The 24480-nt window shown below is 40.4% G+C and overlaps 6 protein-coding genes across 6 annotated transcripts; 2 read left to right on the plus strand and 4 right to left on the minus strand.

Moving 5' to 3' along the window:
* Positions 1-8655: 8655 nt before the first annotated feature.
* On the plus strand, positions 8656-9545 carry BBK36DRAFT_1110055 (ClpP/crotonase; the record flags this gene model as incomplete). The annotated part of the gene is made up of 2 exons (XM_024889538.1): positions 8656-8896; positions 8956-9545. 2 exons carry the CDS (start codon positions 8656-8658, stop codon positions 9543-9545), a joined length of 831 nt encoding a protein of 276 aa, XP_024752552.1.
* A 131-nt stretch (positions 9546-9676) lies between these two features.
* On the minus strand, positions 9677-10377 carry BBK36DRAFT_1111240 (hypothetical protein; the record flags this gene model as incomplete). The annotated part of the gene is made up of 3 exons (XM_024889686.1): positions 9677-9954; positions 10034-10116; positions 10199-10377. 3 exons carry the CDS (start codon positions 10375-10377, stop codon positions 9677-9679), a joined length of 540 nt encoding a protein of 179 aa, XP_024752553.1.
* Positions 10378-11074: 697 nt separating this feature from the next.
* BBK36DRAFT_1110437 (hypothetical protein) lies at positions 11075-13353 on the minus strand (the record flags this gene model as incomplete). Its single annotated transcript, XM_024889588.1, has 4 exons — positions 11075-12872; positions 12947-13006; positions 13069-13100; positions 13303-13353. 4 exons carry the CDS (start codon positions 13351-13353, stop codon positions 11075-11077), a joined length of 1941 nt encoding a protein of 646 aa, XP_024752554.1.
* Positions 13354-14725: 1372 nt separating this feature from the next.
* BBK36DRAFT_16648 (glycoside hydrolase family 2 protein) lies at positions 14726-17404 on the plus strand (the record flags this gene model as incomplete). Its single annotated transcript, XM_024897781.1, has 1 exon — positions 14726-17404. The coding sequence occupies one exon, from the start codon at positions 14726-14728 to the stop codon at positions 17402-17404; it is 2679 nt and encodes an 892-aa protein (XP_024752555.1).
* A 156-nt stretch (positions 17405-17560) lies between these two features.
* On the minus strand, positions 17561-19115 carry BBK36DRAFT_1165522 (MFS general substrate transporter; the record flags this gene model as incomplete). Its single annotated transcript, XM_024894789.1, has 3 exons — positions 17561-18040; positions 18102-18227; positions 18294-19115. The coding sequence occupies 3 exons, from the start codon at positions 19113-19115 to the stop codon at positions 17561-17563; spliced, it is 1428 nt and encodes a 475-aa protein (XP_024752556.1).
* A 2302-nt stretch (positions 19116-21417) lies between these two features.
* On the minus strand, positions 21418-23955 carry BBK36DRAFT_16651 (glycoside hydrolase family 31 protein; the record flags this gene model as incomplete). The annotated part of the gene is made up of 1 exon (XM_024897782.1): positions 21418-23955. The coding sequence occupies one exon, from the start codon at positions 23953-23955 to the stop codon at positions 21418-21420; it is 2538 nt and encodes an 845-aa protein (XP_024752557.1).
* Between the last annotated feature and the right edge of the window lie 525 nt (positions 23956-24480).

Genomic DNA, 24480 nt, shown 5'->3' on the forward strand with positions numbered 1-24480 from the left:
TTAAAAAACTTAAGGTTTTTTTTAATTATATAACTTATTCTCTTTTTTATTCTCTTTTTTAATAAATAACTTATTTAACTTTTTAAGAAGTCTTAAGATTTATATAATAATAATAGCACTTCTTATTATAATATTAGCTATAGCCTTTTAAAAAACTTAAGGTCTTTTTAATTATATAACTTATTCTTTATAAGACTAATAGTAATAATAACTTTATAAAAAGTTTTAAAATCCTTATAATAATAATAATACTTCTTATTATAATATTAGCTATAGCCTTTTAAAAAGCTTAAGGTTTATTTAATTATATAACTTATTTATTTCTTTTATCTCCTTTTTAATTAATAATATATCTAGCTTTTTAAGAAGTTTTAAGTTTATATAATAATAATAGCGCTTTTTATAATAGCTAGACTTTTTATTATAATATTAACTATAGCCTTTTAAAAGGCTAAAGGCTTATTTAATAATATAGCTAACTTTCTTAAAGGTTTATTTTATAATAATAGCACTGCTTATAATAAATTAGCTTTTTATAATAGCTGTTTTTTTATTAAGAAGTTTTATATTTTTTATTATATTACTAGCTGCAGCTAGTTAAGGAGAGAGATAATAAAAAGATAAAAAGAGTAAAAAGAGAGAGGCAGTATAAAAAAGAAGGTATATATTATAATTACTTCTTAATAAGGTATCTTACTTTATTTATATAAGATATATACTCTTTATTTAAGAAATTCTTAACTTTTTTCTTTTACTTACTTACTTTTATTTAGTATATACTTTTTTTTACTATATATCTCTTTTTATATAACTGCTTATTATACTTTTTTACTATAGTTTTCTCTGCCTTACTTTTTTTTATTATACTTCTTTTTACTATACTTTTTTTTATTATACTTTTATTATACTTTTTTCTACTATACTTTTTAGTTATATATACTATATAATAATAGTATATTAAAGAGCTAATATAATATATTCTAGCTAGAAGAATAAGGAAAAAGTAAGAGATACTTAGTAATATATATATTTAGCTTTTTATAAAAAAAGCTAAGCTTATTCTTTTACTATTAATAAGAAAAGTAAGTAAGTAAATATTTCTTTAGCTAATTATATAACTAAAAGTTAATATAAATTACTTAAAAGAGATGCTTTATAAATTATAAATTATAAAAGAATAAGTGTTTTATTAGCTTAATTTTAAGTTATTAAAGAGAAGGGAATTATAAATAGTAAGATAAATAAGATAAATAGTAATATAGTTAAAGAGAAAGAGATTTTAAATACTACTAGCTAGTAAGTTTAATTTCTTTTTAATTTTAACTCTCTTTTAAAAAAATACTAATAGTATTATTATTTTAAAGAAAATAAAAAAAATAACCTCTTAAAATATAAGCTTTTCCTTACTTTTATAAAAGATTAATATATTAATATTTTTCTTAATAAGTATAAAAAAAGACTAAGAATAAAGTTTTATAAGTAGTTTTACTAAAAGTATTATAAAACTTAATTTTATAAAAGCAGTTAAAAAAGAGAAAGGAATTTTAAAATATAGGCTTTTTATTATAAAATAAGAAAAGTTTATACTTATAATTATTTATAAGCAGCTAAAAAAAGTTAAAAATAAGAGATAAAGAATAAAAGTATACTATTTATTAAAAGGTCTTAGCTTTAGCTTATACTTAAGGTTTTAAAAAAAGAAAGGCTAATAAAGATTTTATATATAGCCTTTAGCTATATAAGATTTAGTAAATTTAATAAAGTAAGATTATATAGCTATTATATTAAATAGTAAAATCTTTTATTTTTATATCTTTAGCTATATTAATATTTAATAATACTAATAATATTAATAATATTAATCCTTAAGGAAGCTATAAATACTTATATATATATAAAGAGAGAGAAGTTATTATAATACTATTACTTTAACTAAATAAAAGAATGCTTAATATTAAATGCTTTTAATATATAGCTTTAAGTTTATACTATTATTTATAAGCTTTTTTATAATATATATAGTAGTATAATATATATATTTAATAAAGGCATATTATTATAATATTAAATATTAAGCGTATTTATATATTAAAGACTAGAATTAGCTTAATAAATAAAGCTATTATTATTATTCTTTTTTTTTTTTTTCTTTTTTTTATTATTTTTACCTTAATTACTATTATTATTCTTATTATACCTTTTAATAAAGCTAACCTTAAGATAAAGGCAAGGCCTTTATTAATAATATAGTTTATTTTCTTATATTTTTATATACTCTTTTTTATATTTTAAAGTACTAACTTACTTTTAGTATAAGTAAAAAAAAAGAATAATATAGCCTTAAGTTAATTATAATAGCACTAGCTTATTAATAATAGCTATATAAGATTTATTATATAAAAATTATATTAAGAGTATTATTATAAGCAGGAGTATTATTAAGGTATAGTAAAACTAAATAAAAGTCTATTTAGTTAAGTAGTATAAGTGTTTTAAAAAGTTACTAAAGCTTTAGGTTTAATTATTATTAATAGTATAATATAGCTAGGTCTATGCCTTTTCCTCTTATAAAAAGTCTTTTAAATATAAGGTATATAAATTAAAATTAAAATTTTTTTTTTTTTTTTAAAAAAAAAAAAAAAAAAACTTATATATATAGAAGAAAGGTAATAAAAAAGCTAGCTCTTTAATAAGCCTATAGCCTAAAAGTTTATAGTCTTAAAAAGCTAGTATATTTAGTAATAATATACTTAGTTTATAAATACTAAGGTCTTAAAGTATATACTTTATTTAAGAGTTATTAAGGTAGTATATTATTATAAGCTAAATATAAGTATTTATAAATATTTATATTAATTTAAGTTTATAACACTTAATTAATTTTAAATTTTAAAATAAAGTAATAACTATTTAAACTAAATAATAATAATATTATTATAAGAATTTAATATTACTTATTTAATATAAATATATAAAATTAAAATTATTATAGTATTATAAAAACTTATATTACTTAGCCTTAGTAAGTATTATTTAAATTAACTAATATAGTTAAAATAAGACTTTTATTAACTTATATTTATTTAATTTAAAAATTAAGTATATAAAATACTATTTTAAGATATTAATTATAAATCTTTTTTTTTTTTATTATTATATTCTTCTCTCCCTCCTTTAAGTTCTAATAGTATTTACTACCTATCTTTAACTTATATCCCCCTTATTACTAATAGTGCTTAAAAAGCAAGGGAATAAATCACTTAGCCTATAGCTTATAAATAGTATATTTAAAGTTATTAAGGTAATATATAAAATTCTTTTTATATTTAAAAAGCTACTAAAATAGTATTAAGATAATAAGTTTATTTTTTATAGCTATTAACTAATCTTAAGCTTAGCTAAGGTCTTATTTTATAGCTAGTTATATATTTATAATAGGTGGATTAATATAATTTCTTACTTTATACTAGCAGTTGCTTTTCTACTTAATAAATAATATATCTTAAAATATTTTATTAATAAGTACTTTAAAGTTACTAGTATTAATTTTTTTATTTTTACTTTCTTTTTTTTAACTGCTATTATTTACTTAAGGCTCTTAATAATATACTATACTTTAATAAACTACTCTTTTAAGGTTAAATAATTATTTTTATAATTTAACTTAATAAGTATAGTTATTTTAATATTAAGTAACTTTATATTAAGGATTTATATAATCTTTTAATATAAACCTTTATAATATAAAATTTACTAGTTTATAATAAGTAAATACTTATACTTTAAAGCTTTATTTAATTTATATTTAATACTTAGTTTAACTAGTAAATTATAATCCTTAAATTACTTACTATTTTTATAATATTAAACTTATAGTTTTATAGCTAAAAGTACTATACTTTTTAAACACTTATATTTATAAAAATAAGCTTATTTAGCTTTATACCTTTAATATATAATATTATAATCTTTAGCTTTTTATAAATAATAAAATAATTAAAGATACTTTATTATTTAGTTAAAAAAGGATTTTTTTTACTTAAAGTATTAGTTTATACTATAAGTTTATAAACTTTATAAATTAAAAGAAATTAATTTTAAGTATTATAATTATAAATTAAGTTTTCTAAATATTAATAGCTAGGTAAATTTAATATTTATAGTGCCTTTTATTAACTCTTTTATATTTTAGTAGTTTTTATTATTATAACTTAGTTAATTAAAATATTAAATGCCTTTAACTATAATTATATTAATTAAATATACTTATTTTTATAAGTTAAATACTTAAATTATTATTATTATTTACTAAGGTTTTATTATATATTAAAGAATAAACCTAGCACTTAAATTAGTTAAATAAAAAGATAAGAAAACCTTATAAAGGAGTTATAGTAAAGTATATAATATATAAAAAATAAAATAATAATTCTAAGCTAAATAATTAATTAAAAAAGTATAATAAATATAACTAGCTATGCTTTTTATATTATAAAATATAACTAATCTTAGCCTTTAACTTAAAACTCTTTTTTAATATAAAGATTAAAGGATTTTTTTAATTTCTAGTCTTAATTTTTAAAGTAGTTAATGCCTTTTATTAATTAATTATAAAAAAGGCACTGCTTTTCTTTTATAAAAATATTTACTAAATATCTCTCTTTTAGCTTATTTATTAGCCTTTTCTTTTTTTTTATAATTTTCTACTACTTAAATTTATTTAAGCGCTTCTTTTTTATTTTTATAATTATATATAGACTTTTATTATTATAAAGTATTACTTTAAGTACTTTTTTATTATTATATATATTTTTTAAATACTTTATTTAGCATTCTTAACCTTTAATTAAATACTTTTTTATTTATACTTACTAAAAGCATTTTAAATATTAAAAAGAATAAGAGAATTTACTAAAATATTTCTTATTAATATACTATATAAATCCTTTTATTAGAAAGAAATTCTTATATAATAAGTAATATATTAATTATTTTATCTTAAATTAAATATTTAATATATATATCTTATTATAAGTTTACTTAATATAATTACTTTATATATATAAATTAGCCTTAATCTTAAACTTACTTAATTTATAATATTTATACTTTAAGTAAAAGAAAAAGGCCTTAAAGTTATAAATACTTTTAATATATTTAATAAGTAAAGACTTATTAATAAATATACTATAGCTAAAAAAGTATTATAGCTACTTAAATATTTTAGGTTATAAAAGTTTAATTATAGTATTAATATTTTTATTACTTTTTTATATATATCCTTTTAAGTATATTATAATCTTATTTAAAAGTATTATAAAAGGCTATTTATTTATAAATAGTAAAAAAAGGTTTTTAATATTATTATTACTATTTTAAAAAAAGACTTATTATAAGTTAATAATAAAAGAGTTATATAAATATATTATTAATTTCCTTTATACTTATAATTAATTAACTTTTATAAAATAAGTTTAATATTTTTTAATTAGTAAAAGTTTTTTTAAGTAGTTATATATATATTAAAGCTATTTTTAAATCTTCTTTTCTTTTTTAAATTTTAGCCTATATTTACTATATATAGTAGTTAACTTTTATCTTAAAGCTATTATATTTTTTTATTTTTTAAACCTATTCTTCTCTTACTTAGTAATATAAAAAGAGGCATTAAGGTTTTATTATAAAAAAGCCTTAAATATAATAGTTTATAAGGTATTATATTATTAACTATACTTATTAAAAGTAATTTCTAATAGCTTTTTTTATACTTAAACTAGCTAATAGAATTTTTTAAAAATATTTATTAAGTTTAAAAGGATATAGTTTTAAATAGCTAAAGTTAGGCTTTTTATAAAGAATAAAAAAGTATTAATAAAGGAAAAAAATAAATAAATTACTATAAATATATTAACTTATTATTAAGCTAGCCTTTAGCACTTACTTTTAATATATAAGGCTGTTTTCTTTTTTAAAACCTTATAATAAAATATATATAGTTTTAAATATTTAGGAATTTTTTATAAAATATTAAAATAATTACTTTTTTCTCTTTAATAATCTTATTATTTTAATTAAGCTATATATATTTTATACTACTTTTAAAAGGCCTAGGCTATAAGACTTATTTATATAAATAGTATCTAGCTTTAAAAGTATTATTAATAATAGCCTTAGCTATAAAAAGAGTAATAAAATAAAGCAGTTTATATAATATAAGTATTATAAAAAAGTATAGTTTATTTTTTTATAAAAAGATATTAGCTAAATTAAAGCCTAAGTAAAAAAAAGTAGTTTAAGTTATAGTATATAAAGCGCTAATCTTTTTAAATATAATTCTACTTTTACTTAATATAGTAAATAGTAATAAATATAATTAGCTAAGTCTTAAATAAAACTTTTAAGTCTTTTACTTAAGTAAGCTTAATATTTTTATAAAAGATATTTATAAAGCTATTTAGCCTTTAGCTATTAATACTACTTAAAAAAGTAATATAATAAAATATAAAATATATATTAAGCTTATAAGATATATATCTTGCCTTTATTTAAATTATATTAAAGTAAATAATTATATCTTTTATTATTATTTTAAATTTCTTAAAACTTTACTTAAAAAAAAGACTAAGTTTATAAGCTAAATATAGAATTTATTAAGTATAATATAACTTATTAATACTTTATAAAATACTTTAAAAGACTTTAAAAAAAAGTAAAAAAAATACTAACTTAAGCTATTTTATAAGCTAGATTATAATTACTATTAATATTATTAAAAAAAAAAAAAGTATTAAATAAATATATTAGCTAGATTTTTACTTTACTTTACTTTTAATACTTTATTATTAGCTTTATTAATAAAAAGAGTTTATATATCTTTAATTATAAAAGCATTTTAAATAGTTTATACTTTTATATACTTCTCTAGGCTTAGGTATAGGCATTTTATAACTAAGCTATTAATATATATTCTTAAAAATATTTAGAATATTAATTAAGCTTAAACTTACTTTTCTCTTTTCTTATTATAAAGGTTAATTTAAAGACTATTAAGGTCTAGACCTATACTTAAAGTAAATTTAAATAATTATATTAATAATTAGCACTTATTTAAGAGTAACTAAAGCTTTAATAAAAGGAAGGAGTGCTATATTATTATTAATTCTTTTAGATTTTATTATAATATTATTATATATATTAGTTTATATATAAAGCTTTATTAAATAAGCTTACTTAATATTATATAAAAGTAGCTAAAGTAGCCTTTTTATTAAAAGCCTATTAGTAAGGTTATTTAAAAGAATAAGGTTTTATAAAAAGACTAGAATAGTTATTTAAAAAAGTTAAAAAGATAGTAGTAGCTATAATAATAATTAAAATAAGAATTTATAATAGTAAATATAAAAATAAATATAAAAAAAAAAGATAAGTTATAATTATAAATATATAAAAGATTTATATAGCTTATAAAGAATAAGGCTATAAAAAGCATATAAGTTATTAAAAGTACTAGAATTAAATAAAATATATAGCACTTATTCCTTTTAAAAGGGATATATTAAAGAAAAGGTTAATAATTATATAAAAGGTATAGCTAAAAGGAGGGGGGGGGGAGTATATATTAAAGGCTAAAGAGAAGGTAAGGTAAATAAGGCCTTATAAGGAAATAGAGTTAGCCTTAGATAGCCTTTACTTTATTTTTATTAAATAATAAAGGGCTAGTTTAGTAGATCTTTAGGCTAGTTTAATAACTAGGGGAGGTTCCTTATCTGCTCTTTTAAAGTTAAGCTAATAAGAGGTAGATTAGTAGTTAGGTAGGTAACTACTAGCGAACACCAGCTGTTATATGTTGTTTTCTTTTTACACTTGTATTCTAATAGGTATGAAGAGTATTTGCAGAGGCAAATGGCTGCTTGTGTTAGTGGGAGATTACGTGTGTTGCCGATTCTTTTTTTAGAGTACACCCGAAAAGCAGCGGATACAACGTGATCACTGCGGTTTCTAGGCCTCAGAGGAAAGCTCCGCTAGGTTGGAGTCTTCGTCAGCTTCGATTGTTCGGTTTCCATTATCTCCCGTATCTGATCTGCTGTAAGATGATACTTCGTCTAATGCATCCACTCACACAAGAATTGAACTTTGTCCAGCAGATTGAAACCCCCTCAGCATCTCGTCTAACCTTGATAGCGCCCATGGAAGAACATGGGGAAGTGCGGGGTTTGCTGTGTTTCGTTCTCCCCGCTAACTAACTGGGGTATCTCAGTGCCGAGTCAACCTAGGTTGTCGGCTGCCTTTTCCTATTACTGAACTGTTGCCAAGGCAAGCGGCTATAATAAGAGAAGAGAGAATCTTCAAAATATCAGCATACATAATTATCTGATAGGCACACTGATTAGAGACTAGACTGTATGACTTGGCTGCTTATTATGTTCGCATGTATGCGCATATGCTTCTGCAACTTGGTACAACCGCTTGCCTTGGTATAACGGATGCATGTACAAAGAGATAGTCGTCGACTTTACCGATCACCGCCTGCATTCGCGGCTCATAAGTATCAAATGCTTCATTCTATACCAGCTCCCCTGAGAACAGGGCCGTATTCTATAGAGGTCAATATCGACCCTCAAAGGACTCTGAAAAAGCCATTGCATCGATCCCAACATGTCCCTATCACCGACGTTTACACGCTCTCCTCCAGAGATAAACATTGCCAAAATATCTTTCCCGGCTCCTCGGGTACTTCTCGTAACAATTTCACGTCCCAAGGCCCTCAACGCCATTGCCATTTCAGGTAGCTGGGAACTCGCCTCGCTCTTCGAATGGTTCGACGAGGAGCCCTCGCTATGGGTCAGTATCGTAACGGGAGAAGGCCGTACTTTCTCAGCTGGTGCTGATCTGAAGGGTAAGTCGGGATATTGCGCCGACTTAACGTCACTACTGCTGACAATGATCACGCTGAAGCGTGGAATGACGAGATCGGGTCCGGCAGCTTTGGAGAAATGCCGTCCTCGGGGTTCGCTGGTCTCTCACGTCGAACTGGAAAAAAGCCCGTCATAGCTGCAGTCAACGGGATAGCATACGGAGGAGGCTTCGAGGCGGTGGTCAACTGCGACCTCGTTATTGCTAGTGCTACGGCAAAGTTCTGCTTCCCGGAGGTGAAGCGCGGTGTGGCCCCCTTTGCGGGAGCAATGCCTCGTCTGGTCCGCACAATAGGAAAGCAGCGCGCGATGGAACTGATGTTGACGGGCCGCGTCCTTCCGGCCCGGGAGGCCAAGGAATGGGCACTTGTTAATGTGATTTGCCCCGAAGGACGAGATGTGGTGGATGAAGCCTTAAAGTGGGCGAAAGTTATTGCCGAGAACAGTCCCGATTCTGTTATTGTCACCAAGCAAGGCATCAATTGGGGCTGGGAAGGTGTCGGCGCTGATGACGGGACTCGCATCAGTAATAGCCTGTGGCATCATAAGCTATTGGCTGGAGATAACATCAAGGAGGGTTTGAAGGCGTTTGTGGAGAAAAGAAGCCCGAGGTGGACTGATAGCAAGCTGTAAATAACTTAGTCGAGACATGATCAGATGTGAAATTATCTGGAGTAAATGAGTGATGTTGGCTGTTGATTCAATGAGTGGTATGGGACACAACGCAACTGGATCCTCGCATCAAACACAACACCCGTCATAGTTTAAGAAGATCGAGCAAAGATACTATAGTCCAGGGGCAACCTTTCTCCCATCCAAATGGCCCGTTGAGAGTGGTCGCGATATCCAGACTCAGCAGACGAGACTCCGTCCTCGGGGATCGTATTGGGGTGAATCAAAGCAGACAGGGGCCCTCGCCAGACTGCAAGCCAAGCCACAAATGCTCCGAACTGCGCGGGAGTGAAGACGTTGACTTCAAACATGGCGACGGGATGGGGGCCGATTGGTCGATCCCAGAAGGTGTAAATTCTCAGCTCCGGGACTTTGCATCGAGATTTCCAGTTAGTACACCTCAGTGATAGGGTACTCAACAAGACATCTTATAAGGAGTATGTACTTACACTCTCGCCGGATGCGTTCCCAAAGCTCGCGTGCGTATTGGGCTTGCTCTTTGTTGCTCTGGAAATAATATATGTGGATATCGCTGATTGGTATGTCGAGTTAGCGTCAGACGAAACAAGCATACTGGAAAGCATTCAAGAGTAAAAATGACCGGTACTACTCACAAGCCGCCTCTTCGTCCGTTGTCAAGAGGATCAGTGAAGCGGCTATAAGCCTCGCTCAACTGCTCGCGCTTCGGATTGACAAAGCTCTTCCCATCCTCATTCTTCTCATCTGACAATGGCGGGGCATCTTCAAAGCCAGCGAGAGGTGAAGGATATGTGTATTTCAACGGGTTTGCCATTGTTGCTTTACTGTATAAAATTCGAGTGTGGATGGATGAAAATAGTTTGATGAGGTTGAACTTGACGCAAGCTGTGACGCTGTGAGGAGTTGGATGGCGTGCTTGTCGCTACAGAAGGGACCTGATCGGGTGTACAGCGCTTCGGAAGCTTGTCGTATTACCGAGTGGGCGGGTATTGTCGGGCTCGATAAGTTATCTTGATCAATGTGACGATCTCTACGAGAACCTCTGAGGGATTCGTCCTTGGAGGATTACACTTCTGATGAAGTTTACAACAGTGGAAATCTGGGACAAGTATTTATAAGTGCAATAAATCGTGTCATCTGGTGGAATCTAGTTGACACAGAAGCTGATGATTCGAGTATTGGCCCCACCACGGAAACAACTCGAGTTGAGACGCAAGTACGACTGCAGCTGCTCTGTTGAGCGTTGATTCCGCTTACTGGTTACAGACATGCATTACAAGAAATTTAATAATTGGGTAACGTAGACGCTTACGGAAAGTCTTGCTTTGTAATATCGAGACGATGATGCTCGCCGTCCCTCGGTGTGTATAGATGAAGTCATCCCATCCCACATGCGCGCCGGTAGTGACATCGGCGAGGTTGGATCACGGCGGTTAAGTTGTGCTTCAGTGTGCTCAGCTACTCATACCAAGGCAAGTTTCGACTGTGGTTATTTTGTGTGAGTGAATCTGTCAACTGCCATTGGCCGCTGGTAGCCAAATAAATGAATCTTCACCCCCGTTGAGTGCCTCTGCAATGATATCATCAAGCCACGCAGCCCCAGTCGCCGATGAGGAGAACAGCGTCAGTCCAGGGAAATCCCATTCGAAGGCGAATTGTTCCGGAACAAAAGAGTCCAGCTCCATTCGACTCTGTATCCAGAAACCAGGTGTCCGCCGAACAGATGCAAAACTGCCGCCATTTGTTGTGCTCGAAACTACTTCGTTGGCTTCGTGGGTGACACTGCTAAACTTCTCGATTCCAGCTTGTAGCAACTGAAGATACTGTTTTCCAGTGTTGCTCCGGCTCCCGTTATTGTTCCCTCCGCTGGCTTCACTCAGCTCAGCCAGGAGGATATTACCATGTTCCACAAGCTCTCTGCTGGTGCGCCCCTTGCTCTCCGGCAACAGAATAGAGAGTTTGAGCAGCAGTACATAGCAAAATGCGCATTTTGCCCAGACAAAGTCCATTGCGAAGCGCAGGTTGCGTATATACAGCCTCGGCTCTTCGATCATGATATCCAGATGCTCCTCCAAGGCATCTTTCGCCATGGCGACAACTGACCTTTGAGCGGGCGACATCAAATCCACATTCTCGACACCAGTCGCCCGCACGACTCGACACAAAGCCATGTTTTCTGCCCAGCACCTTTGCACGCGCAGGTTAACGCTCAGCCATGGAGCTTGAGCGCTGTGTTTCTCGAAGATGTGCTCCCAATCGTCGAACCATAGACCAATGTCAATTCTCGCCTCGCGAACTACGTCCATCATTGTGTCTTCATCGCTGATTCCCATATGGCCAGACAGCGAGTCGTATATCCTGCCACGAACCACATTGAGCTCGACTTGAGAGAACAGGAACAGATCGAGTTCAGTTGCAGCCGGATTCTTCAATATGATACGGCATCTCCGGGAATCTCCCACAAATTTAAAGGTAGGTAGGTCAGCAGCATCGACATGCAATATGTGCCCGAGAACAAAGAGATGAAGCCACGTCCTCACTCTTCGCATCAGGATGATTGTATCTGGATCAACGTTTGCTGGAGGTACTACTCGTGCAGTCGGAGCCACAGACCGATTGACCATCTCGTCGTAAGAACTGGCAAAGTTTAAATCGATAGCCATGCGTGTTGCGGCTGCGACAAGGAGAGATCTCTCTGATGCGTAGCACGAGCGGACTATAAGTGCCTGAATAGTCTCGAGTGATCCCGTAGACGGACTAGCCAGCGCGCAATTCAGCATTCTCTTGACATGGAAATCGAGCATATGCCATTGCTGGGCGTCGGTCCCGGCCACGACGCGGCAGCCAACTGCACATATGGCGCCAAATAGGAGACTGCTTCTCGAGCGAATGCTCTGGAATGAGTCATAACGAGGATCAAACACCGGGACGTAATGGTCACACCCTTGAAAGAAGACGGAGAAGTATCGATGGGCTTGCTCAAGACTTAGCAGGCCAGCATCTAGGCAATCAGGCAATGTCACGGGTCCAAATTCAAAGTTGGACTTGCTGTGTTTTCTGGCAAGGACCGCAGATGTGGACGATTGTGTGTGTGATGGACGTATGAAGCATGCTGAGGCGATACCGTCGGGGCTGACGTGCGCGGCTGGAGTTGAGATAAGTTGTGCCGGTGGGAGAGGAGTATTGTTAACGCCTAACTGGCCGGAATGCGAGTGGCCGGCCTCTGCTTGAGGGATACTTTGTGCCAATGCATCTGCTTGAAGCCTATCTTTGAGCGCCGCAACCTGCTGCTGAAGCTCCTCTATCCGACTACATGTTTGAGACGAGCATAGTCAGTTGCGACTGAGATCGGCAAACTGTTTTTGGTAACGAATTAAACCTACAGCTCATGAGCTTGCTTGGGCGGATCGATAAAGGTGCAGATCTTCTTCAGGCCGCAGCATCTGGATGTAACCGTTAATCTGGGATCGAGGCACAGCTGATGCAACCCGCATATCAGACTTACCGTGAGCACGGCCTCTTGCCATCGCATTTGGCCTAGGACTAGCTGTCAGCTATTGTTTTGAAATCACAAACTACTCTAGGTCTCAAGTCCAACCTCCTACCTTAGAGTGGCGACATGTGTTGCAGGATTTCTGTCGACCGAGATTGTCAGCAACGGAGGATGCCGAGCTACCGAGATCAACGTGACGTGACAGCTGCCCTTGGGATGCTAACAAGGCACATGGCATATACTTACCGGAATCCTCTTCTTGCGGATACGTGGGGCTTCTAATGGCTTAGTTTCCATGTTTATTGGGGTGATTCGTGCGTCAAAGATGCCTCAAGATGGGGTGGATAGGCGGGTAGAGTATTTCGTCCAGTTAACGGGAAACGGGTCCTGGTGCGAAGATGCAGGGTAGATATGGCAATGCAACATTGAACATGACATTGCGATAAGGATATTCACGGCACTGGAGCCGACCCGGTGTGGCCGTGGCATCGGGTCTCGCTTGAGAAAGAGAGACAGTGAAGAGGCCGTGAGGAGGTTTAGATGGCATGGGTGGGGGTTGAGCTTTGAGTTCGTCGTACAGATGACTAAAAGGTGGTCGTGCAGATGGATTTGCCGCGACTTTTGCTGCTTTTTCATGACAATTAGCTTCGGTAAAGTAGAGATGCTATGACTGCGTACTTTCGAATTAAACTGCTGTATCTTCACCAGAGAACAATCACACAGTTACCTTACTGTTACTGCTGCTACTTCACCTTGACCCCAGACTTCTGCAGCCTCGTATCGTATCCTGAACTTGAGTGTTGCGACCCCAACCCCTGGTCGCCGCTCAGTTTGCCGAAACTAAGCTTATCAAGTGGTGGAAAATTGACCAGCATTTCAATCAATTACTCCGCAGTTCTTTCTATCAGTCAACTCCAGGGATCCACTGCGGAGTGGTGAAGATAGACAAGCTGGATCCGCGAGGGAGACGGCATCGTAACTTGGCAGTCTGGGCAACGGATCGTCATGATGCCTCACTATAGCGTCACGCATGAACGAAGCTGTTCGTAATGAAGTACACAACTAGGAGAAGCATAAGTCAATGGCTGTCAATGGGCAGAGTGAGCCCATGTACCAGCTGATATGCTTACCGTTAAGAATCAACATGAGGCGGACAGGCTGTCGAAGATGAGCCCCCTGCTCTTGGCCGACCTGCTTCCCCGCTTGCCAGGAACAAGGAACAAGCTGCCAGAATCTCTCAAGCTCGAATTTGGGCGCCATCTCCCGCTCAATTCGCAGCTGCGGCCTGGTATATGCACTTTTCCGATTTAGTGAGGTAACGTTGTATTACGCCCATTATCTCTGTAGCTGGTGGAATCGAACATCCATGTAGGATGCGACAAAATGAAGGAGAATTCGTGCTACATGAATGTACTTGTACGAGATACGAGACAATAATTCCGTAATAGCCAGCCACTCTTTCCTAGAAAGAGAAATCCACTGATCGAGTGAGTTAGTCATGGAATGCAATTAACCCCGTGGGGAAAGAGGAAGGGATATATCACCGCTCGTTATAAAGAGGACCGAGGACCCGGGTGGCGAATGGAAGAGACTCTGGGCTCTGTGCAGAACGTGGGAAGACGGCTCAAGGGCAGAAGCAGGCGAGACGTTCGCAACTCCACCCGACGACATGCTCGCTAACGCTATAGCCGCCCTTCTTCTGGGCAGTGGCATTGCCTCAGCGGCTGGCTATGGCTCTCCGTTGACTTCGAAGGCTGGCCAGCGGGCTGTTATTCCAGACTGGGATCTCAAGTCCTCCTCCGACGTCAGCAAGGACCTTGAGACGCTGTCCAAGCCTGGTGTCGACACTTCGTCATGGTATCATGCCGGCACCTCAAGGTGCACCATCATGGGGTGCCTCATCAATGCCGGAGTCTATAACGACGAGGAGCTCTGGTACTCTGACAACCTCAATCACGTCAATTGGGGCCAGTTTTCCGTCCCCTGGGTCTACCGCCACGAGTTTGCGCTGTCTCCCGCCAAGGGCAAGCACTTCTTGCTGCAAACCAATGGCATTACATCCAAGGCCGACCTTTTCTTCAACGGCAAGCAGATTGCCGACAAAGAATACCAATCGGGTGCCTATGCTGGCCGCACATACGACATCACCAGCCTAGCGGCCAAGGACAATGCCCTGCTTGTGCAAGTCTATCCAACAGACTACCTCTACGACTTTGCCATCGGATACGTCGACTGGAACCCCTATCCAAGCGATAACGGTTCCGGAATCTGGCGTGAAATCACTGTCAAAGAGACTGGCTCAGTCTCCATGGGCCCAGTCAGCGTCCTTGTTGACATTGATGTTCCTGTCGAGAAGAGCTCTGCCAAGGTGACTGTCCGCGCCGAAGCCCAGAATCTGGAGAGCCACGCCGTCGAGTTTGAGGCGGCAGCCGTCATCACTGGCAACTCTTGCAACGAAAAGGTTCCCAAGCAGAAGATTAAACTTGCCCCTGGCGAGAAGAAGCTTATCCAATTTACGCAAACAATCAAGACACCCAGCATTTGGTGGCCCAAGCAATGGGGCGACCAGCCTTTGTACAACGCCGAGGTAACTTTTTCTGTGGAGGGAGCTGTTTCAGACACTGCTCAGACCAAGTTTGGTGTTCGAAAGGTCACCTCTGTTGTCAATCAGTTCAACGACACACAGTATAGCGTCAACGGCCACCCTTTCCAAGTCGTCGGCGGTGGCTACGGAGCCGACATGTTCCTTCGATGGGATAGCGAGCGATTCACCCGAATCGTCGAATATATGCTTGACATGCACCAGAACACGATCCGTCTCGAGGGAAAGATGGAGCAGCCCGAGCTGTACGAGATTTGCGACGAGTATGGCCTGATGGTGATGCCCGGCTGGGAGTGCTGCGACAAGTGGGAGGCTTGGGCCTACAACGACGAACTCGCCATCTTTCCTCCGCCGGTCTGGGATGCAAACGACTATGAGACCGCCAACTACAGCATGATTCATGAGGCCGCGACGATGCAACCGCATCCCAGTGTACTGACCTTCCTTGTTGGAAGCGATTTCTGGCCTAACGACGAGGCTACTATCCTCTATGCCGATGCCCTGAAGAATGCCGGCTGGCAGACGCCCATAATTACCTCTGCCGCCAAGCGCGGCTTCCCAGCTCTCCTTGGCCCTGGAGGCATGAAGATGGACGGTCCCTATGACTGGGTGCCGCCCAACTACTGGTACGATGTTGAACCTTCCGAAGACCGCTTGGGAGCTGCCTTTGGGTTTGGCTCTGAGCTGGGTGCTGGTGTTGGCACACCGGAGCTGAGCTCTTTGAAGAGGTTTCTCAACCAGAGCGACCTCGATGATCTGTGGACGAACCCTAACAAGAATCTCTTCCATATGTCCACCAACGCTTCATCGTTCTACAACCGCCAGATCTACAACCAAGGCCTCTGGAAACGCTACGGTGCGCCGACATCCCTGGATGACTACCTGCTGAAAGCCCAGATGATGGACTACGAAGCAACGAGAGCTCAGTACGAGGGCTTCGGCGCTTTGTGGACGGCCAGCCGCCCTGCGACCGGTACTATCTACTGGATGGTCAACAACGCCTGGCCCAGCCTTCACTGGAACCAGTTTGACTACTATCTTCACCCTGCCGGCTCTTACTTTGGCACCAAGGTCGGGTCCCGCATTGAGCACGTCGCGTACAATTACCAGAAGAAGGAGATCTGGGTCATCAACCACTCGCTCTACCAGACAGGCTCACGAAAGGTCGCCATTGAGCTCATCGACACGAACGGAAAGCAGATTGCCAAGAAGTCGGTTCAAATCAGCACCAAGGCCAACTCGGGCTTCAAGGCCGTCGACATCTCGAGCGACATCAACCAGCTGTCCAGCGTTGCCTTTTTGCGCCTTGTCCTCTCTGACGACAAGGGCAGTGTGCTGAGCCGCAACGTCTACTGGGTCACCAAGACAATTGATGAGCTCGACTGGGACAATTCGACTTGGTATTACACCCCAGTCACGAACTTTGTCGACTACACTCCTCTCAATACATTGGCTACTGCCCAGGTCTCTGTGACGACTGGCGCCGGCAAGCATCTGCCTGGAGTTCCGGGATTGCAGACTCGCACAGTCACGCTGGAGAATAAGTCGTCAGTACCGGCAGTCTTTATCCGCCTGACGCTGGTGGACAGCAAGGGTAACGATGTAAACCCTGTCTCTTGGTCTGACAACTACGTCACTCTGTGGCCACATGAGAAACTTCAGCTCGAGGTCGGTGGATGGGATGGAATCGGTGACCAGATTCAGGTCAGCGGCAAGAATATCAAGGCCAAAACTGTTAAGCTCTAGCAGTCATGAATTCTCATTAGAGATGTTCTACATGGTTAAGGAGTAATTAATAATGAAGTAATGTTTCTTTCATTTCTGTTCGTCCATAAATCATAAAGTGGTATATCTCTTGTTGAGGAAGCCTTCGCTGTCTCATAAGCATCGTAAAAAGAAAAGTTAGACGAGGTATCGGAATCCCTTTCTCATCCGCAGAGCCTCGTCGATATCCTCCATCTCGGCATGCGCAGTCTTCTCCATAACATCCGGCTTGGCCTCCCAGACCATCTCGCCCTCCTCAAGCTTCTTGTTGAGGTTGCTCAGGATCATCTTGAACAAAAAGTTGCCAATAATGGTAACTCCAAACATGGCCAAGACGATGCCGTAGCTCTTGCGGTAGCCGTTGTCGGACAGGTCCCAGACGTACGAACCGGCGACGTTTCCGAGCTGACTGAAAGCGTTGACCATGGCGATGGCAACGGCACGCTTGGCGGGAGGACGGGGGAACGAGGAGCTGATCCAGCTGTAGAAGACGATGAATCCAGCGTAGGAACTGGCTTGCAGGAAGAGGGCAACATAGCGGGCGGCGACGTTGAGCGTAGACATGGAGATGACGAAACCGATGATGCCCATGATGATGGGGACAGTGATGTGCCAGAACTAGGAATGACCGAGTCAGTTTTATGCTAATGTGTTGCATGACAGGGCTTGGACGGCTCACCTTTTCTTGTGTTCGATCGGCGTTCCAGGACACGGCGAGGGAGACGAGACAGGCAAAGACCCAAGGGGGAGAGCTCATCAGGAGTGTGGGGACGTAGGCAAAGCCAAGGGTTCCAGTCAAAGTAGGCTATAAGGCATGTTTGTTAGTTTCATTTTCATAGTTAAGATCGCTGGATGCAATAGCTGGACTTACGAAGAAGGCGTTGAACGAAAGACCAACGACGTACGCCGTCAGCGTAAGCATCATGAGGTACACCTTGATATCCTTGCCGCACATGATGAGGCCATCAAAGACACCCTGCTCGTTGGAATCCGAATCGGCCTCGCCGACATCCTCCAGCATACGCAGCTGAGCAACCTGCTTCTCCTCCTCAGTGAAGCCGCGCGCATTCGTCGGCAGATCAGGCAGAATAAAGGCGGCTGACAGGGCAATGGCCATTGTGGCAGCACCCTCAATGAAGAACAGCCATCGCCACGCGGCGTGGCCCAAGACACCCTGCATATTTGACAGAACGCCAGCCGCGACCAACGAGGAGAAGGCGTTGGAGATGAGGTTGCCGCAGAAGAGGAGGGCATTGCGGGTGGTCAGTTCGCGGCGCGTGTACCATTTGGACAGGATGAGCAGAGCTCCAGGCAAAAATGCAGCCTCGACGAAGCCCAGAAAGAAGCGGATCACAACCAGGCCCTTGAAGTCCTTGGCGACGCCGGACAGGGTCGAGATGAGACCCCAGACGACCATGGCGCAAGAGATGTACAGTGAGGGGCGGGTGATGCGGTTGATGAACATATTGGACGGGACCTGCATGAGAATGTATCCAACATACAGGATGCTGAGACACGTCGCATACTGGGTGTCGTCGAGGTTGAGATCTGCCTGCAGGCCCTTGAGACGAGCAGCACCAATGTTGTTGCGATCCAGGTAGTTCATGATGTAGATGAGGATGAAAAGCGAGCAGCGCAGATCAAGTTTCCGCTTGAGGCTCTTCTCGACCTCGGCCCGTCGTGCAGGATCCATGGCGGCGGCGGGATGAGGCTTGGGCACGTCGCTGGAGATGACATGCTCGAGATTCTCGATGTTGTGCTTCTCGGCTTCGAGGGCCGGATCATTGGCCCGGGCGATGTCGTCAGTCATTGTGAAAAAGGGGGATGGGTATTGAAGAGAAGAAGAACAAGGACTGGAGTTGGACTATGGACACCGCCGAGTGACGATGCTGGGACGGACAAGCAACACCAGAGTACCACCGTAGCACAGAGCGCAGGGCTTTCAATATATAACAGACGGATACGGACACTGAGTCGCACTGAGAAAAACCGGACGTCACATGGTCGTGGCGAGCAAGGGGATAATGGATCCAAAGCAAGCAGCAGCGCTTGTATCGACCCCCCAGCTAGTCTAAGCTCGTCCCGCTGAATGTGTGTGCGCTGTTGATCTTTTCTTCAGCTTTACCCCATCCGCTACTCCCCCAACTTTCCCCGGTGGCCATCACAAAATGGAGGCAAAAACAAGGGATGGGGGATGGGGGTTTGGGGGGGGAATGAGGGATGGAGATATGGAGACGTGGAGAAGGAAGATCCGTTTCTGAGCAGCCTAGACCAGCAGTGGTCCGACCAACAACCACCCCTGTTTTGCTTTGCCCTCTGAGGAGTGACGAAGGGACGCAAGGTGGTGGTGGAGTCAGTTCGAGGCTCCTGAGTCAAACGCGAGCTTAGCTAGCGAGCAGATTTTTCTTTAGCTTTGACCTTTATTATTGACTTCTCCATACGTGTGAAATGCTGGCACGGAAATATCTTTGTGGTCGTATCCTATCGTAGCTATTGAGTACCTATGAACGGTAGTTGAAATTAGTACTACTAGCTCGAGTGGCCAAGGCGGAAAAGAAAATTCTCCTTGGGCGGACGGGAATAAAACGCCACCCATTTTGGCGGCTTTTTCTCCTGCTCGTGCAAGCCATCTTTGCTTGGATACATACAACAGCCGCCGCCGATGTGGAGTCCTTTTTCTCTCGTTCTTCACCTTCTAGACTGCTGATCCCCTGGTCATTTTTACGAGGCATGTACTGTAGAAGTGGGGGATGAGAAAAACTGGAGAGAAGAAAAAGTTGGAGACCGCGGAGCAGTTGCTGGACACCGGCTTGGAGAGGCGGCTTTCTATCAACTCAGCTACCCGAAGTTGGTTACCAGATCTGCTTCAGCCCTTGCACTTCTGACTATCTTATTGTGTACACACTCATTTCTCCGTCCATCTTCCTCCTTTAGCCCTCTACGTGAACTTTGTTACAAGTCCCCTTACACAACAAAGACAACCTACTCGCTTCATCACAATACATGTAGCCAGTGAATAACTCGTGTCATGGTGCTTCGCCTGCCATCGGTTCAGCGAAGAGCGAGCACCTCGGGTCATACCCGCGAACCACTTCAACCTACCCCTGGTATCGCAAGCCTCGCTCATTGGGCAAAGCAGAAACTCGCCAATTCCCCACGTATCGCCTTTTTAGACGCTGAATCCCTGACCGGGACAGCGAACCATAACCGCGGCTGTGATTCCTAGCTTGGCCGGCAGGCCGGCACTGGCGTCATGGCGGCCAATTCGCCGATGGAATGCCGTGTAATGGAGCCGTTTGCCCACGTTTTCGAGAGCGAGTTTTGTGCTCTCCGCATCTTCTCCATTTAGGCTAATATCAGGGCTTGGGGTCTCCACTGAATTGGGTGAATTATCGCCAGATGCGTGGGCACATTGTTTGGGGTACTGCCGTCGGTAACTGTCGGGGGTCTGCTTCAACCCTAGCTGCCTAGGCACCTGATCTTGGATGTCCCAACCATTACATAGTATATTTAACTAGAGCATGGAGCATAATAAGGGGTCAGCTGAAAACAGACCATAGCGCTGACTCGTGCGATGAGTGAAGGTAGGAAAATTCTTCTTCGTGGGGAGGCTCCCCGAATTTCCTATTACGGAGTCGACACTTCGCCGGATTCTCCGCATGTCAGACCTCGTGTGACCGAATTCAGCCATGCATCATGAAGCAGCAGCAGTTCCAATATATACAAGATGGAATACTTGCGGTTCTTGTATTTGATCTTGGGCCACGAAATAGAAGACAATAGCAATTTGTCTTGCGTCCCGCCTGACTTATCAAGACGCGTGACAGCAATGCATTTCTTCGAAACATATCAATCAAATATCTTGAGCAGTCATAATTCTTACAGAAAGGAACCAGCAAACCGTTAATCGGAACGGAAGAGACATAATATGTTGACTTGATATCAGGTGTTTTGAAGGCAGGCTTCTCTGTTTTTGAGTCACATCCCTTTCTACCTCAACAATTGAGCTCGAACCTCTTCCGCCCCTCCTCATCCGTACCCAGTACGCCAACCTGCACAACATCTTGTGCCGAAACGACCTTGCGCGCGTCTCCGGGAGGCAGCACAACAACCAGCGACTTCCAAGGCGCCACATATCCTGACGTCTCGTCCCTCGAGAACTTGACCCTGATCTCAGCCCCTTCGACCGAGTACACGATGCTATACCTGGAAACTTTATTCTTTGCGGCAGCCGAAACGCCATCATCTTCATACCATATAGTCTCATATCTTTTCGTAGAGTGAGAGCCTTGTCGAGGAGGAAAGATCTCGACCGCGCGGTAGTCGTCCAGGGGAAGATTAGCGACATTCTCCTTTTCTCCAGGAGACAAGACTTGCACGTCTCTTCCAACTGGGATGGCTGTTCCCACCTTTGCCAGCACAGGAATACCTGCTCCGTGCCACTCGGCGTCAATGGTCGCCCATTGTCCCGCTTCCAAGTACTGGTAGGGAGCCTTGAGGTTGATATAGCCATCATCGTTATCAGAAGCCTTGGGGAGATAGACTCGCGCCTGGGTAGCGCCAGGCTCATACACGCCCCCAATTAGAAGGGCATCGCCGAGCCAGTATTGCGTCTCGCCCTCTGTCATTGGCCCCGTCCAAACTTCTGGATCCTGCTCATAGCCCCAGCCGGTCCAGCGCTGTGGCGGGAGAGCAGTCTGGTGGCTCTCCAGCATCAGGGAGTAGATGTAAGGAATCATGGCGTATCTACGCTTGATTGCTTTGCGAACCAAGTGGGTGATCTCAGGGTACATCCACGGCTCAATGACGTCTCCGATGTTATTTTCGTTGATCGTCTTGAAGCAATTGATCGCGAAGCGCTGCGAATAGGTACCTAGCTGGACCCAACGAAGAAGCAGCTCAGGTGATGGCTGGGGGCCCTCGAAGCCTCCGATATCGTGGCCATAACACTGCAGCAACGACATGCCGGCGTTGAGCGCAAGAGCATTGGCGCCCTTCATGCTGGCCCAGCTGGTGGTGTTGTCGCCGCTCCAGGAACTGCAGGCGTACCTCATCGTGCCGGCTGTTGCGCTGCGAGTGAGAACAAACGGACGTTCGTCAGGAGCAACGTCGACGAGGGCATCGTGAGACGCCTTTCCGTGGAGCTCAGTGTGAAGGCTCCTGCCCCAGAAGCCGATTTGAGGCCGGCCCTTGACGTCTTCTCTGACCTTGAGAGAAGGCTGGTCCAGAGCACAGATCCAACCGTCATCGGTGACTATGTACTCGTTGTTGTCGTTCCAGATGCAGTCGATTCCCTGCTCTCTGAGCCTCTTGACTCCGTCGTACCACCACCGAAACCCAGCGGCAGAAGTAAAATCGATATGTCCACCCTCGGCACTCTCACCTCCACCAGCACTCCATAGTCGTGCCACCGCCGTCTTCTTCGTGTGCGGATCAGTGAATAGCGCATTTGCGGCTTTCAGCTTCTCGTACTCTGGATGGGTACCAATGAGGTACGGCTTCACGTTGGCTATCAGTCTCATGCCGAGCTTGTGATACTCCTTGATGAAGCCCTCTGGATCTGAAAAGCGGTGGCGATTCCATGTGAAGACGTTGCGTGTCTTGGGCGGCTGCTCGGCCACAGTGTAGCCAGACGACATCTGATATGCCGAGCAGGGAATATCATGCTCCTTCATCTTGCGCGCAAGCTCGAGCAGCGCCTCTGAGGCTGGAGGATCGTCAAGCATGGAGTACTTCATTCCACCGGAGAGGTACCCAAATGCCCACCTCGGGACAAGGAGAGGGTAGCCTGCAAGGTCCGCATACGTCTTGACGACGTCCCTGAGAGTCTTCCCCACGATGATGTACTCTTCAAGTCCTCCGTAATCCTGCCGATACACCTTGTAACGACCCCACATGCCGTCCATCTCAGCGCCTATAGAGTACGAGCCCCTGGAATGAGAAGTAGAAAAGGTCGCCAAGCAGGCACTCGGCGTCGCATTGATGAGAAGCGGAATGTTTTTGTACAGAGGATCAGTGCGATAAATGTCGTATCCGAAGCTGTCTGTCGCGGAAAGCTCGAATCTCCTCCCGGCGAGGTTCATCGGCGCCGCTTTCTCACCCAAGCCAACGTATAGGGTATCCTTGTTGTAGCGCGAGTAATGAGCTATGCCCTCGCCGTCGACGACGTATGAACGATGCGGCAGATCTTCATGGAGAGGCCCGTTGTGGCTGCCATCGAGAAAAACTGAGATTAGAGGTGAAGACTCCGTCCAATCGACTGTAGCAGTGACTGGGCCAACTTTGATCTCTTTTGTCGTACTGGTAGAGGAAACATTTATATGAGCTTCTACATGTTTCTCCAGTGGAGGAACGCTGGGATGAGGAGGCAGAGGGTGAGATTTGGACGTGAAAGTCGTCCGAAATACGTTGGCGCGTAGAGCATCGAATGTGAAATGGAAGGAGATCTGAGGGTCAGTCGAGTCGAGCTGCAACAGCTTCCCCGGAGATGAGGCCTCCGCCCAGGAAGAAGGGAGACGCTCTTGCTGAGGCATCCTAGTGAAGCGTATGCAGATTCAGTCAATTTACAAAGAGATATTCTTTGAGAAGTGAAAGTGAAGTGTAGCTTTTGAGAGAGCAAGGCGGAGGACACTGTAGGTTTATATGCGGTTGTGTTTACACGTGTATGCTTGAGGCCATGACACTGGTCGTCCTCACTTGAGCGGATCAAGATGAGTGGATCAGAACAGATTTCGGGTTCCTCAGACGCCCATTGGGCCTCTAAAGATCTTGTCTAGTAGACATTTCATATCACAAGACGTTCCTAGAAGATCAGAGCTTACACGAATGGCCCAACTCTCCTCTGAATAATAGTCGTCCCATTTCAAAATGCTACAGCAAGCGGGCAAATATAAACAATCTCCGGTGAGGGGCAAGCCAGTACCGGACAAAACTGCATGAATCCCGATGGAGAAAAATCACCATGTCCGCTTAGCCTATCAGACGTCGCAAACACTCCCCCGCATTCTGTTCTGTATTGCTTGCAAGCGATCTCGCCTTGCCCCATGGGGTTTTGGGGC

The sequence above is a fragment of the Trichoderma citrinoviride genome (genome assembly GCF_003025115.1).
Source record: "Trichoderma citrinoviride strain TUCIM 6016 unplaced genomic scaffold BBK36scaffold_2, whole genome shotgun sequence".
NCBI lineage: Eukaryota > Fungi > Ascomycota > Sordariomycetes > Hypocreales > Hypocreaceae > Trichoderma > Trichoderma citrinoviride.